At 41.9% G+C, this 12941-nt stretch overlaps 1 protein-coding gene across 2 annotated transcripts in view; it reads right to left on the reverse strand.

The window, feature by feature from the left end:
* The window catches only part of notch2 (notch receptor 2), a 46194-nt gene that overhangs the window by 5759 nt on the left and 27494 nt on the right, over positions 1-12941 (reverse strand). For both annotated transcript variants that reach the window (XM_053430189.1, XM_053430188.1), the window contains exons 7-29: positions 11847-12080; positions 9704-9859; positions 9424-9609; positions 8856-8969; positions 8593-8706; positions 8157-8390; positions 6799-6909; positions 6502-6694; positions 6001-6146; positions 5760-5873; positions 5495-5614; positions 5228-5380; positions 4588-4816; positions 4100-4301; positions 3754-3907; positions 3355-3539; positions 3092-3224; positions 2630-2881; positions 2302-2414; positions 1052-1587; positions 625-966; positions 354-496; positions 32-236 (exon numbers count right to left, since the gene is read on the reverse strand). In XM_053430189.1, the coding sequence (XP_053286164.1) occupies positions 32-236; positions 354-496; positions 625-966; positions 1052-1587; positions 2302-2414; positions 2630-2881; positions 3092-3224; positions 3355-3539; positions 3754-3907; positions 4100-4301; positions 4588-4816; positions 5228-5380; positions 5495-5614; positions 5760-5873; positions 6001-6146; positions 6502-6694; positions 6799-6909; positions 8157-8390; positions 8593-8706; positions 8856-8969; positions 9424-9609; positions 9704-9859; positions 11847-12080 (4369 nt within the window). The remainder of the gene's footprint in view (positions 1-31; positions 237-353; positions 497-624; positions 967-1051; positions 1588-2301; positions 2415-2629; positions 2882-3091; positions 3225-3354; positions 3540-3753; positions 3908-4099; positions 4302-4587; positions 4817-5227; positions 5381-5494; positions 5615-5759; positions 5874-6000; positions 6147-6501; positions 6695-6798; positions 6910-8156; positions 8391-8592; positions 8707-8855; positions 8970-9423; positions 9610-9703; positions 9860-11846; positions 12081-12941) is intronic.

Here is a 12941-nt window from a genome sequence, read left to right on the forward strand (position 1 = left end):
TTTAACACAAGCTGTCTGTGCACCCACTCACTTCAGGTCAAAGTCATCTTGTCCGACAGGTTCTCTTCTCTTGTCATTTTTAGTGGCCATGAAGCCATCTGGCAGCCACAGAACACCATTTTTATGCTTCCTCTTGGCTGCGAGCATCCCCAGCACCAGGATGAGCAGAATAATAACCACCGCCACTCCAATCATGTACATGAGAAACGATGGCTCAGGAGGCACTGGCGGGCTACCTGGAAGATACAAACACCTGTTAGCACTCTTCTTTTGATTGAGGTTTTTGCCTAATGGGTAATGGAAGTTAAGTTTCAATTTAAAGGTTGAATTCAATTAACTGTTTGACGACTTACTGTCAACAGACACTAATGGGTAGGGCAGTTCAGCCTTGATGTGTGCTGCAGCGAGGTAGGACGCAGCCTCATTTGTGTTGGAGAAACAGTCGTCTGAACTCTGGGAACATTCACGGTTGTCAATTTGCAGGTACACCTTCGAGCTGCACAAACAGATGTGGAAACACAAAGACAGTTAATGCCACACAGTCAATTGGTGATTAAGTATTACGTATATGAGTCCTAGAAACAGGACTAACTATCCGACTGTGCCATCAGGAACCATCCTTACCCAATAACCTCTCTTTCTAGCTCTCGTTTGCCTCTACTCCTCTGTGTGTATCGTCCCTGTTCCTCCTGTTCCCTGAAATATGGGAACACCATTGGCTGATTGTTTGAATCTAGCTTCACGTGCAGGTTGGTGTGCAACAGGGCTCCCAGGGCACGCAAGAAACCATTTAGGTCTCCAAGCAGTTCCTTGGGTTGCAGCCGGACCACGATGATCAGCAAGCCCTCTGCTGATTTGGGTGGAGTGTCAGTGGAACAGTCCAGCCCGTCCCAGCCGCAAGCCTCTGTATAGCAGCTCTGGTCACAGATGCCATTATGGTAGTGGTCTGGGCAGTACTTTTCATACCTGTGTACACAGAACAAGAAGGACAGATGTTCGGTGATGTGGCCTCAAAACATTTATGACTTTTAGATATAAAAGGGTCACATACTTGCAGGGGCTCTGTGCAGTCTCCTGGCACTCGAAGCTGTCAAAGAGACATCCGGCATTGTCGCACTCCTTATCACAACCTCCATTCTTGAAGAGATCCCAGCAGGGGACACTGGCAGTGCAATTCGACCAAGGCTGTCGCCAGTTGAGCGAGCAGTCCCCTCCGTCCCACTGGCACTCGTGGTTGTTACACTGATCATCACACACTCCGTCCCCTGACTGCCTCTCACAATTCGCATAGGGGCAGGTCTGAGGTGCTGGTACGGAGAGTTTGTTTTCGCAGAGTCGTCCGGAGAAGTGTAAGGGACAACGACAGCTGTACTGGTTTGGGTTGGACGGGTCCTTGACGCAGGTTCCTCCATTTTGACAGACCCACGGAGACCTCTGTTCATTCTCACAAAGTGGCCCAGTGAATCCCGACTGGCATTGGCAGTACACTTGGCTAACTGGTGTGTCCACACAGCGTCCACCATTCTGACAATGTAGCTTTGCACAGTGGCCTTCTCTTTCTATTTCGCAATTGAACCCAGCAAAGCCCTACAAAACACAACATGTCGTTAAAATGTGATAGCAATAGAGTTATTTTAAAAGTTAGGCTTGGCTACACACATTTCTAATGTACATCTAGGTTCTACTGCACATTTGCTGCTTGTCTACTATACCTGAGCCATGGTGTGGCCCTCTGAAGCAAGCAAGAGAATAACAGAGGGAGCGAGATGTTAGTGCAGAGAAAAACAAGCTTTTAGTGATATATCTATGTTCCACAATAAGAACAAAAGAAAGGAAAACACAGAAGTAATAGTAACCAGCTGTCTTTTATAAGCCTATGGTGTCACTCTATTGTAATAGAGTTAAAGTTAACGTTGACTGTGTGATAGTATTGGAAGAATGTGCGGTGGCCAATCAAGACACAAGAATATAACTGGTAAATGGAAGATTACAGAATAAAGAGCATGGAGCAGAAAAATGGAGGACTGCCATTGGTATCAATTGTTTTTGTGTTGATTAATTTTAAACAATCACTGACTGTAAAAATTTAAACAGAGAACAAAACGTGTAAATACGTGGCATGCCAATGGTTATTTGAAAGACTGATGAGCACAGCGCTGCTAACAAATACAAGACAATAACCTCAAATAATTGCATTACATCACATGTATGGAAACACAATGACTGTAAAGCTCAATTGTGACTGTAAAATAACTGTTTGAAACAGTGATAATGTTATAAAAGGACATAGGAGAATCTTACAGAAGCACAGGAGCAGATGTAGCCATGGACTGAGCTCATGTTCATGGAGCAGACGCCACCATTGTGACATGGCTTAGATAGACACAGATCCACCATGGACTCACAATGACGACCTTGAGAGACCAAAGTCAGGAAAAAGATAAAGTTAACCAAAAAAGAAATAATAATAGAAAACTGAAATACTTTGCAGAATTAATCAAGACATTTACATACATGAAACTTTGTACATAAAAACACTAACGCCTTGCTGATTATGAAACTGAAAAATGACCGGCTCTAGTGATCCTGGGGATGTTATGTCCCTTTGAGCAACTAAATATAAATGTACCTGTGTATCCCTGGCGACAGCGGCACTGGTAATTGTTGACCAGCTGCACGCAGTCGAGGCTGCCGGGGGTGTGGCAGGGCCCAGACAGGCATTCATTGAGATCTCCCTCACAGTGTTCTCCAACGAATCCTGGAGGGCAGGAGCAGGTGTAACGGCCGATACCGTCCACACACTGTCCTCCGTTCCGACAGCGAGGCTCCCAGGAGCCAGCCTTGGGTGCGCAGTCATCCAGATTCACTTCACACTGGAGCCCTACAGAGCCGAAAACAGAAAGATGCATCAAGTCACGCTATAGCTGCTTTCAGCTAATCAAATCACCAGTCAATCATTTCTAATTACGAAATCAGTCAAATTAACAATGTTTGTCATTTGCTCCACAAAGTTTTTGACCTTTATGCTCCATTACATTTAAAACTTGTCTGTGTGTGTGTATTAATGTGGATATGCTATATGTAGTCTTACCTTGTGTTCCAGGTGGACAGGCACAGGTGAAGAGGTTTATGAGGTTGATACAGGTCCCTCCATGCAGGCAGGGTTTAGAGTGACATTCATCCACATCATACTCACAGTTCACCCCCTGGTAGCCTGGTTTACACTGTAGCAATGAATCAACAGAGACGATAGCTCAATGTGTGTTTAAGAATGTCGTGGCTAGCTTGGTTTCAACATAACATTAAAAGTATAGTACAAAAGCATCATGTAAAAATAGTTGAGAATTAACTTACAATACATTCGTATGTGCTCTGATAGTCTTTGCATGTAGCTCCGTTGCGACAAGGGTTTGACCGGCACTCATCGACCATCTCTTCACAGTAGCTGCCCATGTATCCCAGTTGGCACTGACACTGGTGGGAATTACCCACATTTGTACACCGACCGGCGTTCTTACACACATTCTCCACCTCCACACCTGCAGACGTTTGGAGAAGGACATGGAAATGGTGAATACTGTGAACATGTGTGTATATTATCTGTTTAAAACTTTTATCTGTGGAAACTTGTTTCTATTTTTACAAGAATCCACAATCAACTTATATGTGATTACAGGTCATATCAGTCCCACTTTTGAATATTGTGTTCTTTTTTTATTCTGATAACAAACTCAACAAGAAGTAGTTCCAAACCTTTGGTGGCAGCATAGTCCTGGCAGGAGAGGTTGGGAACATCACAATAAAGTCCTGTCCATCTCACTGGACAGTGGCAAGTCCAGGAGGTCGTTTTCTGAGAGCAGATACCACCATTGTGACAGTGCACCTGGCTGCACAGGTTTACAAGGTTCTGCACGCAGAGGAGGTAAAGAGGAAAATGATTATAGTTGGTTGTAAAAAGGGCTTTAAAATCGGTACACCATTGAACCTAATTTCAATTAAATGCTTTTTATCTTAAATTACAAATTAAAATAGGAAACGGCTCACACATTTCACTTGAGGACACACTCTGTACACTTGTAATGATAAAAAGACAAAGCACCTGGCAGTTCTGTCCATTGTATCCCACGGGGCAGGTGCAGCGATACGTGCCCAGGCCATCAGCGCAGGTTCCTCCATTCTTACAGGGCTGAGAGTTGCACTCATTCTGCTCATACTCACAGAACGTCCCGTAAAAACCAGGACGGCAACGGCAAGAGAAGGTGTTGATGTCATCAATGCAAATCCCATTGTTCAGGCAGGAGCTGAAAGGAAGGAGAAAAAAAGTAGGGATTGATGAATGGATAAAGAAATGGGGCAAACACAGTACATCAACAAGGAAAGATTTATTATAAAAACAAAAACAATTAAATTAATCTACAGGCTTGAATTAAGACTTGTTTACCCAAACTAGATATTTTAGGCATAAATATTTTTACATTCCATCAGGAAATTGCGATACAGTTCAATTCATCGATGGGGAAAACATTAAGGAAACAAAAATTAAACGTGGCCAACTTTTCTAGATCAAGCTACAAAAGATTTTCTCACCTCTCAGTGCATTCAGGGATGTTGTGTTCACACAGAATTCCATCAAAGCCCGGTCGGCATTCACACACAAAGCTGTTGACGTAGTCCCGGCAGACAGCACTGTTCCTGCATGGCTGACTGGCACACTCATCTACCTCGGTCTCACAGCGCTCCCCTTCAAAACCAGCGCGGCAGTCACAAGAGAAACTCCCAACATCGTCCACACAAGAGCCTCCATTCAGGCATGGGTCTGTAGAGAAGAGAGGGGAAAAGGATTTATATAGTCAGAAATTGTATTTAAGTAGCAGCTACTGAATAATAAATATATCATGAAGACATTTTTTTATAGATAAATGTATCAATGAGAAATTTATCGGGTATATGGCTGAAAAAGCAACTTCCCTTGTTTTAAGAAGACTATGTGTCTGAAATATTTACATCGTGTACAGACTTGTATCCATGTGTAACATAATAATTCAGTAGACTTTCTTTGCTGCTTTTTACTGGTGTTATTTTCTGTTCCCAACTTTATAAAAACATTATATGTGTTGAAAAATATGGGCCTTATAAACTAAGAAGAAGGGGAGATGAACAAGTGACACCTATATTTAGGGAGTCAGACTACGAACAAGGTGACAGAAAAAGCTGAAGTGAAACTCACTGGGAGAGCAGTCATCAATGTCTGTCTGACAGTTGTGTCCACTGTATCCAGGTTGACATTTACATGTGTAGCTGCCTGGAGTGTTCATGCAGCGACCAACGTTTTTGCAAGGATTCTTTTTGCACTCATCCACATCCTCACTGCAGCGCTGACCTATACAATTGAAAACATGTATATCAGTACAGGATGAATGTAATTACACAAATACAAATACACAGAATGTGATACAACTGCACTTGGGCACACAACTCGCAGTTTCATACACACCTTGCCAACCCGCCGGGCACCTGCAGGTGTAAGAGGTGTAGTCTGTAGATGGATGACACACTCCCCCTTGCTGACATGGATGGGAGGCACAGGGAGCCTGCTCCGCCTCACAGTGTTGACCTATATTGACATTGTGCACATTTTAGATAAAGAGAGACATATGTGAATGAAATTGTTTGCTAAAATGACATTAAGGTGGCCGCTACAAAGACTGCTATTGGACTGAAAGTGGGTGTTAATATGGTGGAAATGTGGTATCACTAACCCGTGAATGGTGCACTACATTGGCAGGTGTAACTGTTGACTCCATCTATACAAAAGCCTTGGTTCCGACAGGGTCCAGATGCACATTCATCAACATTCTTCTCACAGTTTATACCTGATGACAAGAAAAAGGGTGATTCAAATATTTCTTTGTTAAAACAGCCTTGTATCTTCTGTTGATTGCTGAAATAAAAGTTTTTAAATGCTATGCTGATTACAACAATTATCATGATTGTTTTTACCTCTGAATCCAGGTTGGCATTGACAAGTGTAGCCATTATGTCGGTCCAAACAGGTGCCACCATTCTGGCATGGGATAAGCTGGCACTCGTCCTTTTCCTGCTCACAGTGCTGTCCCGCCCAGCCGGCTTTACACTCACAGCGGTACCTTTCCACAAAAGGAGATGTTAGCACATACTTAAATGGAAAAATTACCCATAAAGCAATAATAACAACAGGTGCTTGAGCTATTTTCAGCATCAGTTCCAGCAGTTCAAGTCAGGCTAATTCTTATTATGTGATAATGCTGTTTTAATGTTGAGCAGGGGCAAATTTGTAAAGCAAGTTGGAAGTAAATCTGCAGCTGAAGGGCTAATGGATAACACATTGAAAATAAAACCAAATAAATATAGAATAATAGTTAAACAATATAATAAAACTAGCCCACACAAATCTGTATGTTAGTCCACATCCCACGGTTGGATTTTATAAACACAGAACGATATTCAAAACATAAAACTTACCCATGTTGCTCCTCAATACATTCCCCATGCACACAAGGCTGCAGAGCACAATGATTTGTCCCAGAGAGACACAGAGGGCCGTGCGTAGTGGGCGGGCACAGGCAGTAGAACCCATTGACCTTGTCCGTGCAGGTTCCCCCACTCATACACGGGTTTGAGAGACACTCGTTGATCTCCACATCGCATTTAACTCCTATTACAGAGACATTTAAATGAAGTAAGTTATATTAAAAGCAAATATTGGTTTAATATTTGTTTTTTGAGACATAAACAGGTATATCTTTAAGAAGAACTTACCTGTGTATCCTGGGGCGCACACACATTTGTACTCATTTATGCCGTCCTGACACTTGCCGTACTCACAGGGGTTACTGGCACAGTCATCTTCATTGATCTCGCAGTTTATCCCTGAGGAGAGAAATTACATGTGGTCCCAGTGTAAGAACAGTCAGGTTATTTAATTTATAATTTTATCTGACTATATAATGTGCACTGATATTTAAAAGCAACAACAACCACGTTTTCGTGATGAAGTATATCAAGTAGCTGTTAACAGAAATAAAAGAAATTTCAACCACCAGGGGGGAGTAGTACTCCATAAATAAAAGTTAATGAAGAAGTGAAAATGTTTACAAAAATGGAGACAGGCCTCCGATAGAGCAGAGAAATACTACAAGTATGCATAAGACAAGAGAGGAACTAGGGAATCAAGAGACAGGGAAAGCCAGAGAGAAACAAAGATGTAGGGCAACACAAAGAGAAAAACAAGAGAGAGAACGAGGCACTTCAAAGAAGGGGAAATGAGGGCATGAAGCCTGAAAAAAAACCTGACAGGGTGACCCGACGCCAGTTTTGGTAAGGTGAGCTCAGTGCAGACACCGGTACCAGGCCTCAGGGTGACACAACGTACTAATCCACAGAGCAATGTGGAGTAGCACCACTCGAACCAGACTTGTGATGGCTAACACACATGTCGAATACTCTACACTTCACAATACACCGAAAGCTACACAGGAAGCTCTAGGTGTGGGGGATGGGGGGTCTTAACATTTATTTAAGCTGTTCTTCCAAAATGACAAAACTATCTGGGGCTCTTTAATGCGATGTGCTAAACACATTATTTAAAAAACATTATGTAAAATAAATTCTGTCGAGGTAATTTACACTTCAGAGAAAATAAACTGTTGTGGGACAAAGTGTCAGAGGAACCACAACTAAAAACTAGTTTTGTGTCGATGGTTCAGTCTGTGTGGCTACTATAGCAACCAGATGTCAAGCGGAGTGAAGCTTTGTCTCAAACCGAGCAGAAGACATGGCAGCCCGCATATCTTCAGGAGCAAATGGCTCACACTAGACTGTGGAAGATACATACTTGTGAGGCTGATTAAACCAGATGTAAAGGTGCCTTAATGATGATGATTATTTTCATGTCTACTCATTGGCACCCACACCAGTCTAACAGGTGTTTTGGAGTGATATGTTTTCACAATCTGGGTTTACACAAGGTAACTTTTTCCCAGTGAATAATACTGCCCCAAAACATCTCCATCAAATATGTCTGTTCCACATGTCGAACGAGACTTTCTTTGAAGAATAAAAATAAATGGGAAAAGTCTCAGTATGCAGGCACTCATTTTAACACATGAGGTACTCACCTGTAGTTCCTGGGGGGCAGTTGCATTGGTAGGCATTGACCAGGTCGATGCAGCGTCCTCGGTTCTGACAAGGGTTGCTGTGGCACTCTTGGACCTGGATGTTACAGATGGAGCCTGTGTATCCAGGATAGCACTCGCAGGAGAAGGTGGCGATGCCGTCTTTACACACACCATGGTGGCATGGCTCTGGTACGCAATCATTAATGTTCTCCTCACAAAGTAGGCCAGTGAAGCCTGAGGAAGGACATTTCTTCTTAATAACCAAAACTATTGCATCATGGATCATGTGATTATTTCAGATTATTTTCTGGGTAAAATAAGACACTGGTGGACTCTAACGTTTGTTTCTATGGCGCAATCGAAGGGCTAGCTAAACAAATCAGAACAAAGACCATGTCACTTCACTTCACTTCAACATAAAGTTATTCCCTTTTACCTTCAGCACATTCACAGTCATATCCGTTGGGTCGGTCGACACACTTGGCCCCATTCAAACAGGGTGTGCTGGAGCACTCATCAATGTCTATCTGGCACATTTCACCACTGAAGCCTGAACCGAACAAAGAACAATATGATGAACATAGTAGCTACACATTAAAGACACATTAAATACATTTAAGAACATTTGGAAACGGTTAGGATGACATTCATTGTCATTTTGAGACATCAAGCTGAGTGCATGGCCTCATGTGTACCAACCTGCAGGGCATTCGCAGACAAAGCGGCTGACCTGGTCCAGACATTTACCCTGGTTCAAACAGGGGGAGCTGAGACACTCATCTACCTCGATCTCACAATGAGTCCCTTCAAATCCTGCACAAAGGGAGAGAAATAGATTTTCTCATTAGCTACTGCACTTCATTATCCAGATCTGGAACACCCAAATTTCGATGCACACTAAACTGATTAAATTATTAAAACAAATTGACATGCATAACATTTTAATACTTTACATTACAATTCTTTTAGATTACGCTTTTATCCAAAGCCACGTACAAAAAGTGCAATTAACAATAAGGGTACAAACCGGGAACAGCAAGAATCGTGTAAGTACAATTAGTCTTCAAAAAGGCCAAACTACAAGTGTTACATGTAAGAGCAATATATAAGTGTAACCAAACATAATTTTATCAAATAAAAAAAATGATATGAACACCAGAGTTGACGAGTGCACCGCCGGGGCTGAGTTAAGTCTTCTAAGAGCTTCTAGTCTGATTGTAAAATTTGTTTAAATGAAAGGTAATACGTAATTTCTCAAGAAAAGTACCAGGCATGCAGATGCAGCTGTATTCCCCAATGCGATCCAGACAAGTGCCATCGTTCTGGCAGGGGCTCGACGCACACTCATTAACATCTTGTTCACAGCGCGGCCCGGCGTAACCCCTGACACAGTTGCAGGTGAAGGAGCCATCAGTGTTCACACACTGACCACTATGCTCGCAAGGGTTGGTACCTAAGGGAGTAAGAAGAACATGTTTGAAACCTGAAGAGAGAAAATGTATGTTATGTATGTACAGACGTTTAAGAAGGGTAGCCTTTGTTCTTACCAATGCTGCATTCGTCTCTGTCAATGTTGCAGGTGCTGCCAACATAACCAGGTGGACAGTTACAGTTGAACATACCACTGATGGGGTTGGTGTCACACTGAGAGCCTTCTCTACAGGGGTTACTGATACAGGCATCATCTCTATGGCACAGCAAACCTGGAAAGAATAACTTGTTATTGAGCAATAAGGAAAAATAAGTTTCCCCATTTGAAAAAAGAATCCCAATGCAAAGAACCATCTGTGCTGTGACAAAAATGTCACCTGTGAATCTCCATGGTTGTTCTGAGTTCGAGAAAAACTATTCCAATGTGCCTTTGCTACTAGGTAGAGGCATAATCCAAGAGTAGGAATGGGTCACTAATCAGCAGGGTGAAAGGTACCATCTATTCTGTTGGATAATTAGTGGAAGTGGATTTATATGGATCATGCTATGTGCATTCTCTTCAAAAATTAAGCTTTTGATGAATTAGAAAACTATTAGTTAACCAGAAGCACTAACAAAAATATTAGTTATGCTTCGACGTCCTTAACTGAATGCAGCTACCTGCTATTCAAAACTCTATCAATAGCAAGTAATCAATAACATATACAGTGCAGTGTTAATTTTGGCAGCTATTTTTGATTTAGTCTTAGTCTTTTGACGAAAATGCATATTAGTTTTAGTCACATTTAGTCATTTTTATCCTTCTTAGTTTTAGTCTAGTTTTAGTCGACGAAAACGAATAACATTTTAGTCTAGTTTTAGTCACATTTAGTAGCCACATTAAACTCCTTTCTTCTCTTATCAGGCCCAGGGACCCTGTGTTGTGTCTAAAACTGCATAATAGTCTAGCTTGCAGTACTTAGGTTGTCCATTACATATCCCTACCAGAATAGGTCTATAGCAGGGGTCGGCAACCTTTACTTACTTATTTTGCCTCTTCTTCCCCAAATAAAATGTGTCTGGAGCCTTAAAACATATTTGATAACAAAGCTAATAAAGTTTATATAAAGTTATACTATACTAAACTATAGTTTGTTGCATTTACGAAATTATAGAACGACAATAAAGAAAACTCTTGACCTTTTATTGCTATTTGTACCTGTTACAACAAAGGAAAACACTGAATGCTTATGAAGAGAAGAAAATACACAGGCAAGTGTGACCTATTTGAATTAAATTAAACACAGAACTTTGTAGGGCTTTTTGAGTCCTCCCAATATTTGTGGGAAATGTATGAAATAAGAAGTACCCTATTTTGAAATAAATAAAAACATATTGCTGCAGCCCAATAGCTTAAAAATATATATTTAGTTTTAAATGTGAAAACAAAAAGTGAGAGCAGGTCAGGCTGGAGGCGGACACAGAAACTGAAGCTCGGTACAAACCAAGCTTCTGCTCCGATCAAGAAGCTGCTGCGCTGATCTCTGAGCAGCTGAGACCAGAGAAACTCTGTGTTTTCACTGTTAAGAAGGAGCCGGTGAGTCACTGAGCAGCTTCTTCACGTGAACGAGCTCTGATCTTGTGTCTCTGAGCGAGGCGGGGGGCAGAGCCTCGGGACCGGTGCGCTCTCTGGGGGGGGGGGGGGGGCGCACACACACAGAGAGAGAGAGAGAGACAGAGAGAGAGACAGAGAGAGACAGAGAGAGAGACAGAGAGAGAGACAGACAGAGAGACAGAGAGACAGACAGACAGACAGACAGACAGACAGACAGACAGACAGACAGACAGACAGAGACACACTCACTCGCCCGCTCCTGATACTTCATGACGGCCTGATACGATGATGTTTTAAAAAATTATTGTGACTTAGTCAACCACCAACATTTTCGTCTCGTCTCGTCAACGAAAGTTAAAATAGATTTAGTCATAGTTTTTATTTTCGAAGATCCGTTTTCGTTACGTCTTCGTCTCGTCTTCGTCATGGAAAAAAGATCGTTAACGAATATTTTTCGTCATAGTTTTCGTCAACGAAATTAACACTGATACAGTGTCAGTGTAAGAACCAAACAATTACTTTTTTGAATAATAAGTTATAAAAACAAGTATTGAGCTACAACAGAGAATCACAGCATTAATGTCTGTCTTTTATCACATTATATCTTGATAACTTTTTAAGGTTTGGTATAAAAATGTCTCCATGTGGTTTCAGTTTGGACTCACCTGTCTTTCCATGAGGGCAGACACAGATGAAAGAGGCAACGCGGTCTATACACCTGGAGCCCGGGCTGCATGAGGCTGTAGCACAGTCATCAATGTTTTCAGAGCAGTCGGGGCCGATCCATCCATTAACACACACGCAGACGTAGCTACCGATCAGGTTGCTGCATGTACCTCCATTCTGGCAAGTGTTTGGCTGCAGACGACACTCATCAACATCTTCTGTACAGTGCTGACCTGTGGAGGGGCAGAGGCAAGAATATTGAACCAATTAAGTTAATGCCCTGTGGAGCTTGTTACGAACATGGCTCCATATTTTCTTTTGAATGCATTTTTATTTTAAAATGGTTTGATGCACACATGGAAACAAGTTTAAGTTGGCTTTGCTTCCCCTGGTTGGATCAGTATTACACAAACTCACACAGGCCCAAGTAAGCTGATGCATGCATGTTTGTTTTGTAAATGGAAAGCTTGAATATGCCACACAAGTGTTATAGAAGAGACACACCTTATGTAGAGAACAAGTCTCAGAGATACAGAGAAAGACATCAGAAGAGAGGTAAGAAATATGATATGACTAGAATCACCGCACTGCGGTTGTATGTCACCACAAACCAGTGCCTTTCCCATCTACATATTTCTAAATATTTTTTTTCTAGATTCAGAAAAGGTCAGTGTGACCTTGATCTTTGACCACCAAAATCGAATCAGTTGATCCTTGAGTCCAAGTGAATGTTTCTATAAAATTTGAAGAAATTCCCTCAAGGTGTTCTAGAGATTTCGCGTTTATGAGAATAGGACAGGCGGCCTCAAGCTGAAAACATAATGCATCTGGCCACTGCCCTCTCTGGCACGGAAGCATAAAAACAGACCACATGAAGGGATGGATGCTATTATCACTGATCCTACACATTTACTCCACCTGAGTGCTCAAACAGTACTCAGAGAATTACAGATGTGACAGTAGAAACGAGATTTCATTGTTCTTGACATGGGGTCTAGAAAATGAAGGTAATGTTTTCATCTGGGTTTGCTCATTTGTTTGTCTATAAGTTAGCACAATAACATAAAAAACACAAGACAGATTAACAGGAAACC

This window comes from Pleuronectes platessa, chromosome 9, assembly GCF_947347685.1.
Source record: "Pleuronectes platessa chromosome 9, fPlePla1.1, whole genome shotgun sequence".
In the NCBI taxonomy this organism is placed as follows: Eukaryota; Metazoa; Chordata; class Actinopteri; order Pleuronectiformes; family Pleuronectidae; genus Pleuronectes; species Pleuronectes platessa.